The sequence below is a fragment of the Alosa pseudoharengus genome, unplaced genomic scaffold (assembly GCF_046254945.1).
Source record: "Alosa pseudoharengus isolate Yale_2024_CS ecotype anadromous, Long Island Sound unplaced genomic scaffold, YU_APseudo_1.1 YU_APseudo_1.1_scf_18, whole genome shotgun sequence".
Lineage (NCBI taxonomy): Eukaryota > Metazoa > Chordata > Actinopteri > Clupeiformes > Clupeidae > Alosa > Alosa pseudoharengus.
In genome coordinates this window covers 10,284,287-10,302,148 of record NW_027468650.1, presented here as the reverse complement: position 1 = coordinate 10,302,148, position 17,862 = coordinate 10,284,287, and the positions used below count along the sequence as shown (strand labels likewise).

Below are 17,862 nucleotides of genomic sequence, written 5' to 3'. Positions count from 1 at the left end.
ATTGATTTAGTGAGTTAGAAGTACTCTCAACTACTATTAAAAACTAGGCCTCCTAGATACTAATATACCCGTATCCTGTGCTTTTCCCATGTTAACCAGATGGGAGCCACTTTAGATGCTTTGTGAGTACCATCCAGTCTGAAGAGGACGCAATTGCATCATTCCTACCACAAGGGGGAGCCATACTCCTTTTTATCGATCCATAAATGGTTTGACAGGCAAAACTTTGAACAGATCCCATACAGACAAACACTCTTTTCATTAATGCACATTAAAAAAAACATGAACTTGTCTGAAGCATGAATGCCCTCTTATGCACTCAAGCAAACACACACACTAATTGGCAACAGTCATTTGGGCCGCAAATGGCTCTTGGAGGGCCGTAATGAGTTTGCTGATTCACACACACACTCACACACACACACACACACACACACACACACACACACACACACACACACACACACTCACACACACACTCACACACCAACCTGGGAGGAAGCGGACAAAGCGTGGCATGAAGTGAAACTTCTGGCAACCAGGAGCCTCAGTGTCTGACTCCGGATCTGAGAGAAGGAGATAGGAGCACAGAGAGAGAGAGAGAGAGAAAGAGAGAGAGGGGAGAGAGAGAGAGTGAGAGAAAGAGAGAGAGAGGGGGGAGAGATAGAGAAATTCAACAGCCAGTTATTGGCTAATTTTTCAACCCATCAAGTCACCAAGTCAACTCATACAAGGGTAAAACTCTACAAACATGCAAACCATGTAATCAACACAACCCTGATGCGAAACCACACACCATACAAACATACATATACATTCATACATAAAAAATCCCAATACATTATATCTTAGAATGCACCTGACCATCACCCCCACCCACACACACTGAGACAGAGAGAGAGAGAGAGAGAGAGAGAGAGAGAGAGAAAGAGAGAGAAAAGAGTGGTGTGATGGGGATGAAGATGGACAGGTGGCTATGAAAAGATTCTAAAAAAAGTCTTAGAGTAAGACGGAATTCAAGGAGAATTCCAAGAATTTCAAACTGTGCATGTGGATTACACACTATTACAGCATTACTCTTTAGATGGAGTAAGGTCAGTGTGTGCTTAAATCAGTTTCTCTGTGTGTGTGTGTGTGTGTGTGTGTGTGCGCGTTTGTGCGTGTGTGTGTGCGTGTGTGTGGTACGTGCACTTACCCGTGAGGTTCCAGTCATAGAGCTCCAAGATGTCTTTAAACAGATAGTTAGCAAAACATTCAAGGCCTCTGACACAGTAGTTCTGCAATCAAAGAAAAGAATCCCACAGCATAATGGAGAAAATAAATGACTGTGACTATTCACTAGTTGATCTGATCAATACATATCAATTATCGTGGCCAAATGAACTTTTAGAATTGCACCAGACGAGAGAGAAGAGAGTGAGCGCAGTGTGTTTGAGAGGAGACAGAGTGGAGCTGAGCGAAAGAGAGCCTTACCTCGGGCGCCATCTCCTCGATGAAGTGGATGGTGTAGTCGATGTTGAAGCGGATCACTCTGCACAAGGGGATCTGTGGAGATAAAGAGACCGAAGCTTTAATGAGGGCTAAGGTTCTTCTCAGCAAAACGTATTGGCAGGTTCATCTCTCTCTGTCTCTCTAGCTCAAACACACACACAGGCACAGAGCACCCATTCCACCACACACACACACACACACACTGTGTGCTGAGTGTGTTTCACTAATTCACGGATTGGGATAAATGCAGAGACCAAATTTCCCTCACGGGATCAAAAGAGTATATATACTTATACTATACTTATATTTTGTTCCGGGCAGTGTAAGGACATCTCATTTATCTAATTGCAACCAGAGGAGGCAAGACCGAGGGGAGAGGAGGGACGTGGAAGGCCCGATACGCTAGGAAACACAAGAGTATCCTCGGAATACTCAGTCGGAATTGTGCGATCATTGGTCCAAGCTGCCAAAGTGAAAAGTTCCCTCCTACGTCTATCAACTTTCGGTTTCCAACAAATTTGTAGGGATTTATTAGCGACAATAAATTAGTAGATAGAAGAAAATATCTTTATATGCTGGATTATCACAAACTACCATGCAAACTTTAAAAAAAAGTTCATGCCTGATTTGATCACGCATTCTACTTAAATAAGTGTTCATTCATGTCTCAAGAACTATAAACCATTACCTCATTTTCAGGATCAATAAGTGGGAAGAGTCCATATTCATATTTATATAATATTTTTAGGCTTTGGCATAAGTTCATATTCTCTGTAATTTGTGTGTAACAATGGTCTGTTTACTCTAGCATAGGAGTGATGCTACGCTGCATCATCAGTAATTGACGTCTCTTAAAAATGATGAGTGAGCAGGACGTCTCATTTCTCATATCTGTCTCTCCTTGAATCCTCCATCCTCCTATCATTCCTTCCGCGTTTCCTTCACAAAATGAATTAGAAGGTTAGTACAGGAGCAAGGAGGGAATGAAGGATGGTCTGTACCCATTGTTTCCTGACTGTTGAAGCTGTTTATTATCAGTTTCATATGGTCTGTACCCATTGTTTCCTGACTGTTGAAGCTGTTTATTATCAGTTTCTAAAGTTTAGGCGAAGTAGGAAGTAATGTTAGGAATCTCTGATCAATGTGATTGGTAGGAAAACCTTCTCACTCTCTTACACACACGCACGCACAGGCACGCACAGACACACACAGGCGGGCACACAGACACGCACACACACTTTCAGATGGTAAGCCATGCCTTGCTGTGACAACCCCTGAAGCAATTTCACCTTTTCAAAAAAGGGCCCTTCACTCTTTTTCTACTTCCACTCTTCACCGCCACAGAATGGTAAACCTTTTTAATGTCAGTAAGAGCGTGTGTGAGATGCTTTGAATGACAGGGAAGTTTAAGTGCTGACCGATCCACTTGGGTCCAGCTGGGATCTTTAACACTCCCAAAAAGGATGAAGTGCCCGCACTCTGCTAAAATCTCCCGTACATTTATTATGTGCTGCAACATTTCGACCTGGCTGGGTCTTCCTTCCTTTTTGAGTTCTAGTTCCATTTGCCCTGCACCTCACCGGTGGGGATGTGCACACTACAACAACTATCTTTAACACTCCCCCCATGTTCAGCTGAGCACACTGGCAGGTCTGACAAGAGGAACATATAGGTCATAGAGAGAGCAGACACACACACACACACACGTGTCAGCTTGTCAAAAACGTGTATAGCTCTCATTCAATATGTCTGTCAGGGCCGGAAGAAACACACACACACACACACACACACACACACACACACACACACACACACACACACACACACACACACACACACACACACACACACACACACACACACACACACACACACACACACACACACACACACACACACCTGTGTTGTGCAAGTTCATACTTTTCATGAACTAGAAGTTCAGTTCACATAGGTTCAAAGTGAACAGTTCACATTCATAGTTCACCATTTCAATTTTTAACTAGTTCAAAGTTCAGTTAATTTTTTAGGTGAGAAATGAGAATGAAATATCCTGCAATCAAAAGCCACAACATATTACTGTGTTGTGCCTTGCAATAAAATCAATTAGGCCTACTACTAGATCTTAAATTCACACAAAACAAAAAAACAAAAAATGTTATAATGGATAAAAAAATAGATTTTTGTTTTTGGTTTATTGGTCTATTGCCCAATACTGTTCCTCTAGAAAAACATATCCTAAGAAATGCATCATTAAAAAAACATAAGAAATCATTTTAGTGTGACAGAAGGACATTTTTGTCAAACAGCTTGAGGTAGAGAAGAAAAAATCCATGTTAATTAGACCTCAACAAACGTAATCTGAACTGAGTTCACATTCTAGTTCTTAATTTGCAAATATGTTGCGTTCAGTTCAAAGTTCACAGGAAAATGAACGTGTTCAATGAACATGCACAACACTGACACACACACACAAACAAACACACACACACTTACATTTGTGAGAGGCATGTGTGAGAACATGGAGAAGCCTTCAAACAGGTACTCATGGTCATCATACTCAATCACGGTTGGCCGGTCCGTCTGAAAGAGAGAGAGAGAAAGGGAGGGAGAGAGAGAGAGGGAGAGAGAGAGGGGGGCACAAGCAAGGAGAGGTCAGAGGTGAGAGGTAAGAAAGGAGACCCACAATGCACCAGAGTAGACATCAGACCAAGAGAAACAGAAGCAGTCATCTCACCAGGAAGTTGGTCGGTGGAGACACAGTGATGCGATAATGGAAGAGCTTTCCTGAGTTGTTGTTCATGTTACGGCACACTTTAACAGGCTGAGACACAGAGAAACAAAACACACACACACACACACATATTCAATGGTTCATCTAATCAACTTCAGCTTCAATGGTGAAAATGTATGTTATGGTCATGCTCAGTGTGCTTAAGGGAAAGAGCGGAGCAGACCTGTTCTCCAGGGTAGATGCTGTGTCGGATTCCTGTACGTCTGGCTTTGGCACTACACTTACACAGAGGACCATCATTCATCTGCAGAGAGAGAGGGACAGAGAGAGAGCAAGAGAGAGGGAGAGAGAGGGAGAGAGGGAGAGAAGGAGAGAGACAGAGAGAGAGAGAGAGAGAGAGAGAGAGAGAGAGAGAAATGACGACATGCATGCATATGCAAACTTTGGAAACATGGAAAAAGAAAAAACTTCATATTTCATTCAGTCATTCATACAGCCTTAAATAGTCCAAGAGTCTGTGTGTGTGTGTGTGTATGTGTGTGTTTGCGTGTGTATGAAAGAGTGTGGGAGAGAGAAAAGCATAGAGAGAGAAAGGGATAGAGGGAGAGAAAGAGAGAAAAGAAAGAGAGAGAGGTACATTTGGGGGAGGGGGTAACAGATTGGACTTGTTGGTAAATAGAAAACACAACCAGATGTTCCTGGTCATCCTCAACTCTGTCTGTATGTTGTACTGGCATCCTTGTTGACTGAATAAATAGCATTCTACGAGGAGCTTTAGAGTGGCCCACACACTGTGGAGTGGTGAGGACTGAGAGTGGGGCTGACAGGTAGCGAGCTGCTTTACGTTCAGAAGTGTGAAGCCAGCACACATGAGTGCAGTGCACTCTGCCTTCCTGCCGACGTTTAATAACCCCTTCGCTTCAGCTGTTTTTGTACACAATAACAGACCTGAGTTGACGGCAACAATCAAAATTAAAGTAATCAAACATCAGTGTGTGGTCGGTTTAAATATTTTCAGTCCATGACGAAACTATGGTAGGGTAAATTGGATTATGGCAGGCCGCCGATGTCTAATCCAGGGGTTTTCAACCAGTGGTTGCAGCCCATGAAGGCAGTGCTGGTGGTCCCTGACCATAGATTAAATAAAGCAGTTTCAATGTGGGAATCACTATTTTTATCAGTCGTGGTCTTCAGGTTGCCTCCTAAGATAGAATGGTGGTTTGTGGTTCACTGCCAGTTGAAAACCCCTGGTCTAGTCAGTTAATGGGAACCACTGGGTCAGACAGGAAGAGAAGGGCTTCACAGACCTGCCCGGGGTCATTGTACCACAGCTCCTCGTGCAGGCGGTCAGGGTGCGCCTTCTTGCGTTTGATCTCGGCGATGACATCAAACACATCCGAGTCAGAACTACTGGAACAGCTGGAGCCCTCTTCATCAGAATCACACTCCGATTCACTGGAGCTCTCATCTGCACCACACACACACACACACACACACACACAATATGACACAAAATGCATTATTACCTTATTATCATCACCTAATACAAACTATACCTGACTTTAGCATGCACTGCTAAACATAGACATTCTAGTAGCTGTCAACAACAAGCACAGCTACATTGTTTTCCCTTTGTCTTTCATGAGCTCTCATCTGCACGCGCGCGCGCGCAAGCAGAAGCGTACCCTGGTCTTCGTCCAGCTTGGTTCTGGGTGGATCCCATTTGGGTCGAGCCGCCTTGGCGCCCTCCTGCCGGCGCCCAAGCTCCTCCTGGAAGCGCTCGTACAGATCCCGCAGCTTACTGGTGCCCACCACGGTGGAGTCACCCTGACAACACAAACATCACAAACGTCATAGACACATCATTGGGACTGCAGGTAAAAGAAATCACATGGACTATCATGGACTAATCATGGACTATCATGGACTAATCACATGGACTTTCTGATTATCCTGTTTGAAAATGGGTGGTATTGGTGACGTTTTCACAAGCGAGGGCGTGTCGAGGTGTAATGTGGAGAGGCTAATGGCCTGATAGTCTGAACACAAACGTGTCAGCGTCATGAGGCTTGTAGCCTGGGCTACTATCACCAGGTGGCCCCTCAAATTACCCTGGCCTGGCCTGGCTCGACCCTCTGAAGCCGAAATCACATGGACTAAAGGTAAATCTCAAACTGAAATGCAGGCACAAAATGGGTTGATTTGCTACAATTGTGTTCAGAAGCTGCATCTCAATGCAACAAGTATAAGACTGGCATCTCCACTATTCACTAACAACCACCCCATTACTCACGGCATGCTCTATTTGAACATACAGCATTACTTAAGCGTATGTTGGATCTTAACTGGTCTTGCTATGGCGCCCTTACACCTCTCATGGTCATTACAGTAAGTCGCGAGTCGCGACCCATATATTTTTTTTGCCGATCAAGCCAAGGGATACGGTGAGCTAATGGCAAGGCATGCAAAGTCCTGTATGTTTAGAAAATGCTGATGTTTGGCATTACATTTGTGAAGTCTTCAACTCATGATGTCACCTTTCAAAGTAGACAACAGGTTTGTCTTTGAAGGTGTGCTTTGTTTCCATGAGGCATTTTCACTCATGTGCCAGCCATTCAGTGAACTGCAGACTGGAGTTTCTGTCCCATTTTGTCTCAATACAAGTGAATACATATCCTACTTCAAATATTCAGGGTCGTAGCCTACCTGCGTTTACCGCTAAAATGATAGATCCTGTCACATAAACATTGTATATGTGCATGGCAATGACTGACATACAAATAAAGTCTATCAAAATAGAGGTCCAATATTAGATCTGGTAAGGTAGCATTTTAATGGCTGATATTTTGTTTTGTTTTTACCACAAGCTCAGCAACCCACTTTTAGGTCCCCCACCAGTTAAGAAGCAGTGCTCTAAAGGATCTATTCCAATCTATGAAGATTCCACATTTAATATGTACACCAATTTATAAAAAGTCACAGGTGCTTGTCAATGTTGTAGATTATGTTTATATGTAGTTGATGTTGTGTATGCATCACAGTGTGTGTGTGTGTGTGTGTGTGTGTGTGTGTGTCTGTGGTTATTCTGTGTAGAAATATTTCTATGTGATTGTGCATTTTGTGAGAGCTTTACTGTAGGTAGGTACCACTTGATCCAAGGGGTTGTTGGAGTAGTAGTTCACGGCGCGTGTGTGTGTGTGCGTGTTTGTGTGTGTGCGTACCACTTGATCCATGGGGTCGTTGGAGTAGTAGTTCTCGGCGTGTGTGTGTGTGTGTGTGTGTGTGTGTGTGCGTGTGTTTGTGTGTGTGTTTGTGTGTGCGTGTGTTTGTGTGTGTGTTTGTGTGTGTGCGTACCACTTGATCCATGGGGTCGTTGGAGTAGTAGTTCTCGGCGTGTGTGTGTGTGTGTGTGTGTGTGTGTGTGTGTGTGTGTGTGTGTGTGTGCGTGTGTTTGTGTGTGTGTTTGTGTGTGTGCGTACCACTTGATCCATGGGGTCGTTGGAGTAGTAGTTCTCGGTGTGTGTGTGTGTGTGTGTGTGTGTGTGTGTGTGCGTGTGCATGTGCGTGTGATTGTGTGTGTTTGTGTGTGTGCGTGTGTTTGTGTGTGTGCGTACCACTTGATCCATGGGGTCGTTGGAGTAGTAGTTCTCGGCGTGTGTGTGTGTGTGTGTGTGTGTGTGTGTGTGTGTGTGTGTGTGTGTGTGTGTGTGTGTGCGTGTGCATGTGCGTGTGATTGTGTGTGTGTGTTTGTGTGTGTGCGTGTGTTTGTGTGTGTGCGTACCACTTGATCCATGGGGTCGTTGGAGTAGTAGTTCTCGGCGTGTGTGCACCGAATCCACGCTGGCTTCAGCAGCTGGTCCTCCTCGTCCTTCTCATCGTCATGGCGATCGCTGGGTGTGGGCGTGTCCTCAGCTTCACGGCTCCTGAAAGACGAGGCCGAGGAGGTGTGGCTCCGCTCGCGGCTCGCTGACCCCGAGCTGACCTCTGACCTGCGCTCCCTCTCCTCTTCCCATCGTCCTCTCTTCCTCTCACGGCTGCTCGAGCGACTCCGTCCCCGCTTCCTGTGGCGGTCCAGAGGCGGGGAGCCACGGCTGTCTCTATGGCGATACCGCTCCCTGTAGGAAACAGCCACCACATTACACACAACATACAATGACACCCCATAATAGCCATAATGTTTATCAACAATGTTTGTCATATCAAGCCAGAGGCTTTTATCTGCAGACTGACAAATCATACACATACGCCAACAGTTTGTTGCAATGAAAACACAGCAACACACAAGCAGCCATACAGCATAGAGAGGGAGATACAAGACAGATTGGCACACACATACACACACACACAAATACACGCACACAGACACACACACACACACAGACACACACACACCTGCTGCGCTCCCGGCTCCTGTGTCTGGGTGGACTCCGGGGCCGGTCATAGTCCGCACGGTACCGCCCGCCCTCAGACCGCCTCCTCTCAGCGCTCCTGCCTCTCTCCTTCCTGTCCACGCCATACTCCATCTTGTGCCTGTCGCCGCCGCCACTGCCGCCATGGCTGCTGTAGCCGTAGCTCTTGTGCCGGTGGTCACTGTGGTGACCCCTGCCGCCGCGCTCAGGGGATCTGGGCCGCTCGGACGAGGGCTTCTCGCTCTTATAAGGCGGCGCTTGGCGGAAGGGGGCAGGATTGAATCCTGGGGGAGGGTAGTGAGGGTTGGCGTAAGGCAGCGGAGGGTATCCAGACTGATAGCTCACCGCCGGGGGCATGGGAGGGTGTGGGGGCAGAGGCGGAGGGGGTACGTTGGGCATCATGTAGGAATATGGGTTCTGGGCACTGGGGGGAGCACCAGATGGGTTGGGTAAAGGTGGCGGTGGGAAACTGGGCGTGTCCGGAGGAAAGCCCTGCAGCCGGGACGGGGCGCTGCTGAATGGAGGACGCATAGGGCACTGGCTGACCGGTGCAAGTGACTGGGAAGGCGCAGAGAGAGGATAGGGGAGGAAATCTGGTCGCGGGGGTGGGTAACCGCTGCCCTGTCCACTGTAGCCTGTGCAAGGTGGTGGTGGCGGTGGTTCATAGTGATAGGGAGGCATATGGGACTGAGAGGCAGGTGGCCTCAGGCTGGGGGGGCGGTAGTTCTGGGGAGAGCTATGCGACCCTGGAGGGGGGCGTCCCCTTGGACAACCCCGGCTCGAGTGGAAGGACATGATCAATACACCTAAGAGATGGATAGCACGTTATATGTATATTGCAAACACAAAAACCGCGTCTACTATATACGGTAACAGTATCAGTAACGGGTAACTTGACATGTATCACAAGCTAAGTAACGTTAGCTTATTAGCCCGTCATTCTTAGAGACTGTTAAGTTACTGATAATATTTCAGGCACGTTACACACAAATAACGAGTAAAAACAGCAATGTTTTGTTTGTACTCTCAACTGAAACCACCATTTCCATTAGCGATACAAACAATATGCCAGTAGAGCATCACCTACCTTCACAAGCTCACAGGGTAGACAGTCAGTCAGTCCAGCCAGCCAACAACTGCAGGCTAATGTTAGCTGGCTTGCTAGCACTTCAGCATCCACCAACCCAATGTGGCGCTACGGGAATGTAATCTGAACGGGCATATATGAAGGGAACATATAATAGAACTGTCGGGAAAACGTGTTTAACAACTAAATTGTGTGGTTGTGTAAACACGTACCTTAGCGAGCAAGCTATAGTTTATTTGCCACCCGCTTATTGAAGCAGTCTGTACATGCAGCAGTGCAACAGTTTCCAGTCGGATTGTTGAAGTAGCTGGACACAGAACAACCAATCAGCGGATGGCCTTCTGAAACGCACCAATCAAACGCAATTAACAGTCCAGTACAACTAAAATAATGTTCCTAGGGTTAGAAACCACGTCTACAAGACAATGTTCCGGAAGGCTGTGGTACAAAAACATCTTGAATAGAGTCTGTTATCTCTCTGTATATAATATATATGTCTGTCTTTTTACGTTTGACGAAGGCGATATTCACAAGGAGGTTGCTGAAACAACTGACATCATTCATTCATTCACAAACGAATATAATTCACATTTATGTTAACTTATAGGATGTATGATCAATCAACTGCAATTATGTTCACGAATTAATTCAACGTTATGTAGGCTATTATTTTTACCTAAAGGCCTCTTTTATTACTTGCACAGTTAGTAAGCAACCACTAGATGGCATTCTCTGCCAACACTAAAGGTATGGGGATGGCAGGAAATTTGACACTTCATATCAAGAGGGCAGTAGAAGCTTAACATGTAACTATAGTTACTTCCTATTCAAATCAGATAGGTCAGGACAAAAAACTAAGCGTTTGCATGCACTTAGTTTGTTTTATTTCAGATTTATGTTACACAATTTCATCCTGTAGGTTACATACAGTGTTTTCCATTGGTGCAGAATTCACTAAAGAATGCCTCAGAAATACTGTGTGTACAAATTAAGAGATATTCAATGTATGCACTAGTCAAAATCGTGACCGTATGAGACATGGCCACATATTCCCAAGTAGTATCATAGCAATACCAGTAGACCTGCTACCGTCTGGTATGGAAGCTCTGACATTCGCACCAAGAGGAAATTAGAGAGAGTTGTCACCAAAGCCTCCAACATCACTGGTTGTGACCTTCCATCAGTCCACTCTCTGTATGCTGAATGCAGCTTGAACCGAGCAACCAAGATTATCAGGCATGATCTCTTCCAACTTCTGCCCTCTGGAAGACACTATAGATCTATAGAAGACTGGACTTCAACCAGCTTCTACCCTTCAGCAATTAGACTCCTGAACTCCTGAAGATTTGCAACTCTTCAACCCCCCCCCCCAAACACACACCAACATCGTTGTGTGGCACTTAAAGTTTCTATTCTATTCTTATTGACGATGAATGTTGGATGAATTCGATGACTTCTCCATGACTCACTCCCATGTGGTGTTCGCATATCATTAAAATGTTGACTTCCATCCCTGCGTCACGGGTGCCCACACCAATGATCAGGGGGGAATTAAGGAAATGTCCTCCACACATTAGCACACATGCACAAACACATGTTCCTACAGACTGCAGCGTCTCCCTTCCAGACTCCTGACACACATAATGTAGGCTACACCACAGGAATCAACAAAGAACAGTTTGAGTCAATGAGTCAGCCTAATCATTTTGTTCAAGAATAAACTGTGTTTTATGGCAGTCCATGGCCATGACATTCAGTAACCCAGGCATTAGGCTCACAAATGAAGCAGCTTAGTTTGTATATTGTGAATGTATTATGGCTAGTGCAGTTCCTATTCAAAACCTGCCTATTCCTGTAGAAAACCCATAGTCCAATGCCCACAGGCCTTCTTTAAAAAATAGGATGATAGTAGGAAAAAACACCATTCAGATAGATAGATAGATAGAGATAGATAGATAGATAGATGTGGAGGACGTTTGCGAAAGGGTATGGGGAATTTATGACCAGCACTGTTCAGAATCAACCAAAAGATGCTGCAGTCCTTCCAGGTGGCCACTCGTCATTCCACACCGGTGCAAACGTTGGCTGTACACTGTACACTATGCTGTACATTTATGCGGTAAGGGAATTGATTAAATATGCACAATATACCTGCAGTGCTTCCCTGTCCATTAAACAAACATTAGTCACGTTGTATCCTTACCGCACCATGCTAGGTTTCATTCCTTTGCACCACTTTAACGTTACAGACATGCCTGAAAACATTAACATTAACCCTGACACACATGGGAAAGTTGTTCCTCAGCATCAAGTGAACCTAATGTTACCTCACCTCCATCCATATTTCCTATTGATACACTATTAACCCCCCCCCCCCCCCAATTTATATTATCAAATATAAATATATCGCGACTATAGTCGCCAAAAACACCTGAACCTTTAATGATCTTTTATTAATAAAATTAAAAAAAATAAAAAATTAAAAAAAATAAAAGCCACAATCACACAATCTTCACATATAGGGAGGAATCAATGTAGTAGTGAAAGCTGATGCTTGTAATTTAGCCTGAAGAAGGGAGGTATCCCAAGAAAATCATCGCAGATGACTTGACCAAATGCTGAAACGCTAATCACTGTTATCCGCAGCAAGAAAAGCCCCCTCTCTCCTCCAAAGATAGCACAAGGTAACTAACGCCTAAAAGCTGAAACCACTATCAGCAACGATGGGAAAATGGCCTCCTGAGATCCTGCTTGTGATGGAAATATGCACCAAAAACACATTTAAATACTCAACTAAGATAATTGTGTCAGCGCGGTTGGCAGCTGATACAACAAAACCATTTTGAACCGACAAAACAATTAAGCTATGGCAGAAAAAGCAGGCCAAAATGTACTAAGTAAGGATGGATAGACAAGCCAGGAAATATGACGTGTAACATTTTATAGCAAGCTATTTGTGATTGTATAAAATATATAGAAAGGATTTAGAACTGGATGTCAGTTGACTAAGTAGAATGCTAAAGTCAACTGACCACATAGAGCACAGGCATAAGGATAATGTTTTTATTTTTTTTAAAAACAGACACGATTCCATCCTGAGGCTGGGAACAAAAACAACTGTGGACCACGAGTAGTTAATTTGTTCTTCGAGTATCAAACCATGAATAGCTCAGCCTCCATGTTGTGAGTTATCTTTTCAATTATTATTACATGGGAGGCTTCTAGGTATGTCTAATAGAATCAGCATCAATAGGTGCATTGCATTTTGCTCTTACATAATACAAAAAACAAAACAACTAAAACCAATAGACTGAAGTAAATACATTTATTCCACATATACTTTCACAGACTGAAATGTAGCAATGTTCTATAGTGTCCACATACAAAGAGCATGCCAGACGGAGTTGCGAAAGACACGGTGTATCTGTTACTAGGCAATCAGTGTGGTACTGTATATAGGAAAGATCCCAGTACACAGAAACAACCGCTGCCCCTTTTCTGTTAGAGAAGCCAGAAGAGTTAAATCAGACACAAGCAGGAATACACCTTCTGTGGGTTTCGTTCATATTTACCTCAGACACTAGCAGGAATACACTTTCTGTGGGTTTAGTTAATATTGGACTGGACCCCCCGAAAGGAGGGTAGGGCACACACAGTTTTCTGTGAATATCTCGAGAACCGTAGGGTTTAGGAGGACCATTTTTTTTTTATGTTGATCTCAAGGGGCCATGTCAAACCATTCCATAACCACTCATTTCATGTATAGCGCCACCTAGTTAAACACAAAAAAGTAAAAATGAGGTGTTGTAATCGCAGGTATCTGTGACCTAACATAATCAAAACTGCACGAAATTGGAAGTGTAGGATCATTATGACACCCTCTGTATGCACGCCAAGTTTCGTGGAATTCCGTTCATGGGGGGCCACACAATAAATTAATTTATGTTACTATACACCAACTGGCCTGTAGGTGGCCGGAGACAGTTTTCTGTGAATATCTCGAGAACCGTAGGGCCTAGGAGGTCCACCTTTTTTATGTATGTTGGTCTTAAGGGGGCATGTCAACCCATCCCATTACCACCAAATTAAAAAGCAAAAAATTAGGTGTTTTCATCACAATATCTCTGGCTGACAAGGTCAAAACTGCACGAAATTAAAAGTGTAGGATCATTATGACACCCTCCGTATGCATGCCACGTTTTGTGTACTTTCGTTCATGGGGGGCCTTACAATAAAATAATGTATGTGTACATTTAGTGACGCACCAACAAGGATTCCCGGGACACTGAAAGACCGGGGTACACAAAACTTGGTGGGCATGTAACCCCACATGGATAGCATGGAAACATCGTTTTTCGTTTTGATCTGTAGCCCCCCCGCTGGACTGGACCCCCCGAAAGGAGGGTAGGGCAGACACAGTTCTCTGTGAATATCTTGAGAACTGTAGGGACTAGGATGACCATTTTTTTCCGTATGTTTGCCTCCAGGGGTCATGTTAACCCATTTCATGTACACACATGTGCACAAACAGATACACACACACACACATACATTCATAGTAATCATACGTATGACACATACTCACACAGTAGACATATGTACGCTTGCATGCACAGGCACATACGCAGGCACACACACAAGCACACACACACACACATAACATAAACATGTACATGCAAACATGCACACAATTCAAGAATTTCTCAGAATTATGAACAGGCAAGATGGAGGTGGGGTTGTATAAAATGAATTTTACATGTGAAATCTATGAACTATGTTTTGGTACTTGTTGTCTAGCAGATATCAGTGAGAATTGAGTGTGGATAATGCAATTTAGTGAGACAGTTAGAATCATATAGGCCTTTCAGCGTGATTTATTTTTGTGGAAAAAATGTGCTGGACTGGGTGGCGGTCATATTTTGTACCGCTCTGCGGTACATCTAGTTTTTTGTAAGGTAAGTCACAGACATAAATCACCATTGACCCCTACCATGCCATTCAAGTGAGAGCTCTGACTCATTTCCCAAGCTCTATGGTGCTGTTTTTAAATTGAGCCTAGAGGGACCAACCAAGTCTCAAATGGACTCTTATCACTGCAAGCATTCATCACGGTACAGTGTCAATGCAGTCATACATCCACATGAGTTATGGTAGTGTCTCCAGAGCACGCATAATATGGTGCATATTTGGAGCCATCATTCATATGCAGTGTTGTGCAGGATCACACTTCACAGGAGCTATAGCTCAAAGTTTCGTTCACAAAGAATATGTAGGATGCTGCAGGTATACTTAAACGAGACAGACAGTGTCAAGAGCAAGTTTTTTTTTCTGGTTCTAATCAGGGAGTGTTCCGGGTATTAGAATCTCACATATTGCCTGAACTTGTACAAATTCACATTCCTTGATTACCTATGATATGTTAAGTTCACCATTCACAGGATACATGAGCTTATTCAATGAACGCACTGTTTTTAAAGTGTTCATAAACAACACTGTCAATATGTGTCATCTAAAGAATGAACCCCCTAAGTCTACCCAGCATGCACATTTGTCATCGGATGCCATGGAGCCTCTAGGCCCTGAGGCAATACAAATCAGAAACTGACTTGAATGATTTAAATTGTTAAATAAATTCACTCTGAGGGAATGTCTGTTAGTCTGTGTCTCTCTGAGGCCATTCTATCTCTCTTATGGGTGAGTGCTCTTATGGAATGTACACCTATTATAAATTGCCAGGATATCCATTGTTTAGGGTGGCCTACTTGTCAGAGCAGTAGAGAAAGTGGGGACACTCCCATAAGAGACCGTGAAAGAAAATGGCAGCACTTTTCCATGACAGTCTCCGGGTTATGGAGACAGTAAAAGTTTCAAAAACTGCCAATCACCTGGTCAGTAGCCAATGAGTTACCCACCCTCTCCAACCTTCCGGAAATAAATCCTGCCCTCCTGCTATCTGTGCCATACAGCACGTTTTTTTAGGAACTATTGAGGCGTTCACGAACCACGTGACCACATGGCAGCGACATCAAAGAGAGTCTCTTTCTTGAAGGCTCTGCTACTTCTTATTTGTCTCAGTTACCAACCGAAAGCTGGACCTGCATGGTCATTAAAGCGGCGAGATCACAACACATGATTGGCACATTGTATGTTTTTTGAATGTTTTTGAGTGCTGTGTCTCCTCATTAGAATGTCTCTGGTTTAACCACATGGCAGCAGTGGGTCTTTAATGCTCATGATCTGGTGGGATGGCCTAACCTGACAATAGCCAGATGAATGTTGTTCCGCTTAGCTCCGCCTAGCTTCACTCACATCCATCTGGGACCTCTTCCATTGAGAGTGATTTCTGCAACCGACTTTATGGTTCAGCCAATCAGGACGCAGGGCGGGAGTTTCATAGATGTGACATAGGGAGGGAAAGTAATCTCTATCGTTCCTAGAGTTTAGCGGAGGGGATGGGATTTTTTTTTTAGAAAAAATATATCTCGGTGCACATTGGGATCTTAATTTAATGCCTTCCATATGTTAGGCACTGGGGTCACCTCTATTGCTTCAAGTGGTCATACCTTATTTTTAGGATCAGTTGAATTGTTTTGAGTTTTTGTCGTAACATGGTGATAACAAACTACAGTTGCATGTGACGTCACAGGTTTGGGTGCTTAATCTCTAACTGATCAATACGGCAATTTGCTTAACTGGCTTACATATTTTTGTAATAACGGAAGGTGATGTAAACCGCGTGGTGATAACCTTTATGTCTGGATAACTAACTGGTGTTGTGCTTCTACTCACATGAAGAGCTGGCAGTAAGTGTTAAGTGGCAATGCTAACCAGGCTAATAAACAAACCATGCTACCGTGAGTAACGTCGAAGGGTAAAGTCACGTGGCTTTTTTGTAGTTCGTTTATGAAACAAAAGGAGCAATTTCTATTTTTTTAAATAAGGCAAAATAGGGTCTGACATTTTCACAGTTAGAAGATTATTACTGTATAGACACTGAAAAATATTTTTGGTGGATAAGATCGCTGATTTGGCTTCACAGTTTTTTTTTTTAAATAGGTCTATGGGACTTAACATTGGAGCTGCTCTTCGATAGGAACGCAACCACTTGGGGCGCTGGTTTTCACTTTCCCTCCCTATAGCGTAGAAGCGACTGTGAGGGTGCATTCAGAGCACCTCGGAATGACAAGGACCGCCCCCATGGCTACTTTGTTTTTCCGACAGCAAGTGTTCAAGTGCTTTGCCATCGAATGTGTGACAAACACGGATGCCACAACAAAGGTTAAAACATACACTCACTAATCCTAAACAAACAACTGTATTTGCTTAAAATATAGTGTAAGATGCTCGTGAAAGAAAGATATACAGCTTTTCAAGTGATAAAAAGGGCAAATTCCCAAGTTCACATTATAACTGTTGGACATGAAAGGCCACATGGACTACAAACGAACTACAACGTGATGACAAAAGTGATGACGAGCCCCTAACTGGGCAACTCTGTTAGCAAAATCTAGCCCCAGTTTCCGACCTCTGACTCACACATTAAGTGACGCGGAATGATGATGTTTTCACTCGGAGAAAGGTTTTTCCGAAGCCCATGAACGCTAGGTGAGACTGTTATCAGCGTCACGGGTTGGCTTCGATGTGAGTGGTTGAAGTAGCATGTCAATAGATGACGGACAAGTGGCTTATTCAATCATATGCAAGCATTTTTTGATTAGGCCAGCCTTCTGAAGCAACACTTTAATGGATCGGTTCCAGATGGATGAGTGGAGCTAGGCGGAGCGAAATTTGACTGTTGTTGACTTGTGCTTTGAATGTTTGTCAATTTTAAAGACAATTTTTCATGTAAAGACATTTGCAGTTTGTTTCGTAACTATTGAATTACAACATTGTGAAAGATCGTAATTCCAACGACTACAAACCCATCAGTCGTGCTAGTGACGTTAGCTCATTCACAGCCACTCTCGATTGTACAAGCATACCAGCAACGGGTCTTAATTGGGCTTTCCTCGCCGATGAAAATACCATGAGTCAGAGGATTAAACACATCAGGTAAGTTGTATTCGTCCATAGACTGTACATTAGATACTGTTAAGTGACATAGCAGGCAGCAAGATGCAACTGTTAAATAGCATAACAACTAG

The 17,862-nt window shown here is 43.9% G+C and overlaps 1 protein-coding gene across 5 annotated transcripts in view; it reads right to left on the bottom strand.

Annotated features, from left to right (window-relative positions):
• drosha (drosha ribonuclease III) overlaps positions 1–10,006 on the bottom strand; it is an 84,343-nt gene extending 74,337 nt beyond the window's left edge. For 2 of the 5 annotated variants that reach the window (XM_076290241.1, XM_076290242.1), the window contains exons 1-13: positions 9,931–10,006; positions 9,719–9,841; positions 8,615–9,437; positions 8,004–8,337; positions 5,908–6,049; positions 5,530–5,690; positions 4,717–4,737; positions 4,446–4,526; positions 4,226–4,312; positions 3,985–4,071; positions 1,474–1,545; positions 1,196–1,277; positions 492–566 (exon numbers count right to left, since the gene is read on the bottom strand). In XM_076290241.1, the coding sequence (XP_076146356.1) occupies positions 492–566; positions 1,196–1,277; positions 1,474–1,545; positions 3,985–4,071; positions 4,226–4,312; positions 4,446–4,526; positions 4,717–4,737; positions 5,530–5,690; positions 5,908–6,049; positions 8,004–8,337; positions 8,615–9,426 (1,954 nt within the window). In that variant the 5' untranslated portion in view covers positions 9,427–9,437; positions 9,719–9,841; positions 9,931–10,006. Of the gene's footprint in view, positions 1–491; positions 567–1,195; positions 1,278–1,473; positions 1,546–3,984; positions 4,072–4,225; positions 4,313–4,445; positions 4,527–4,716; positions 4,738–5,529; positions 5,691–5,907; positions 6,050–7,443; positions 7,483–8,003; positions 8,338–8,614; positions 9,438–9,718; positions 9,842–9,930 lie in introns of those variants that run through there. The other 3 variants (XM_076290243.1, XM_076290244.1, XM_076290245.1) reach the window with 2 other exon arrangements.
• Between the last annotated feature and the right edge of the window lie 7,856 nt (positions 10,007–17,862).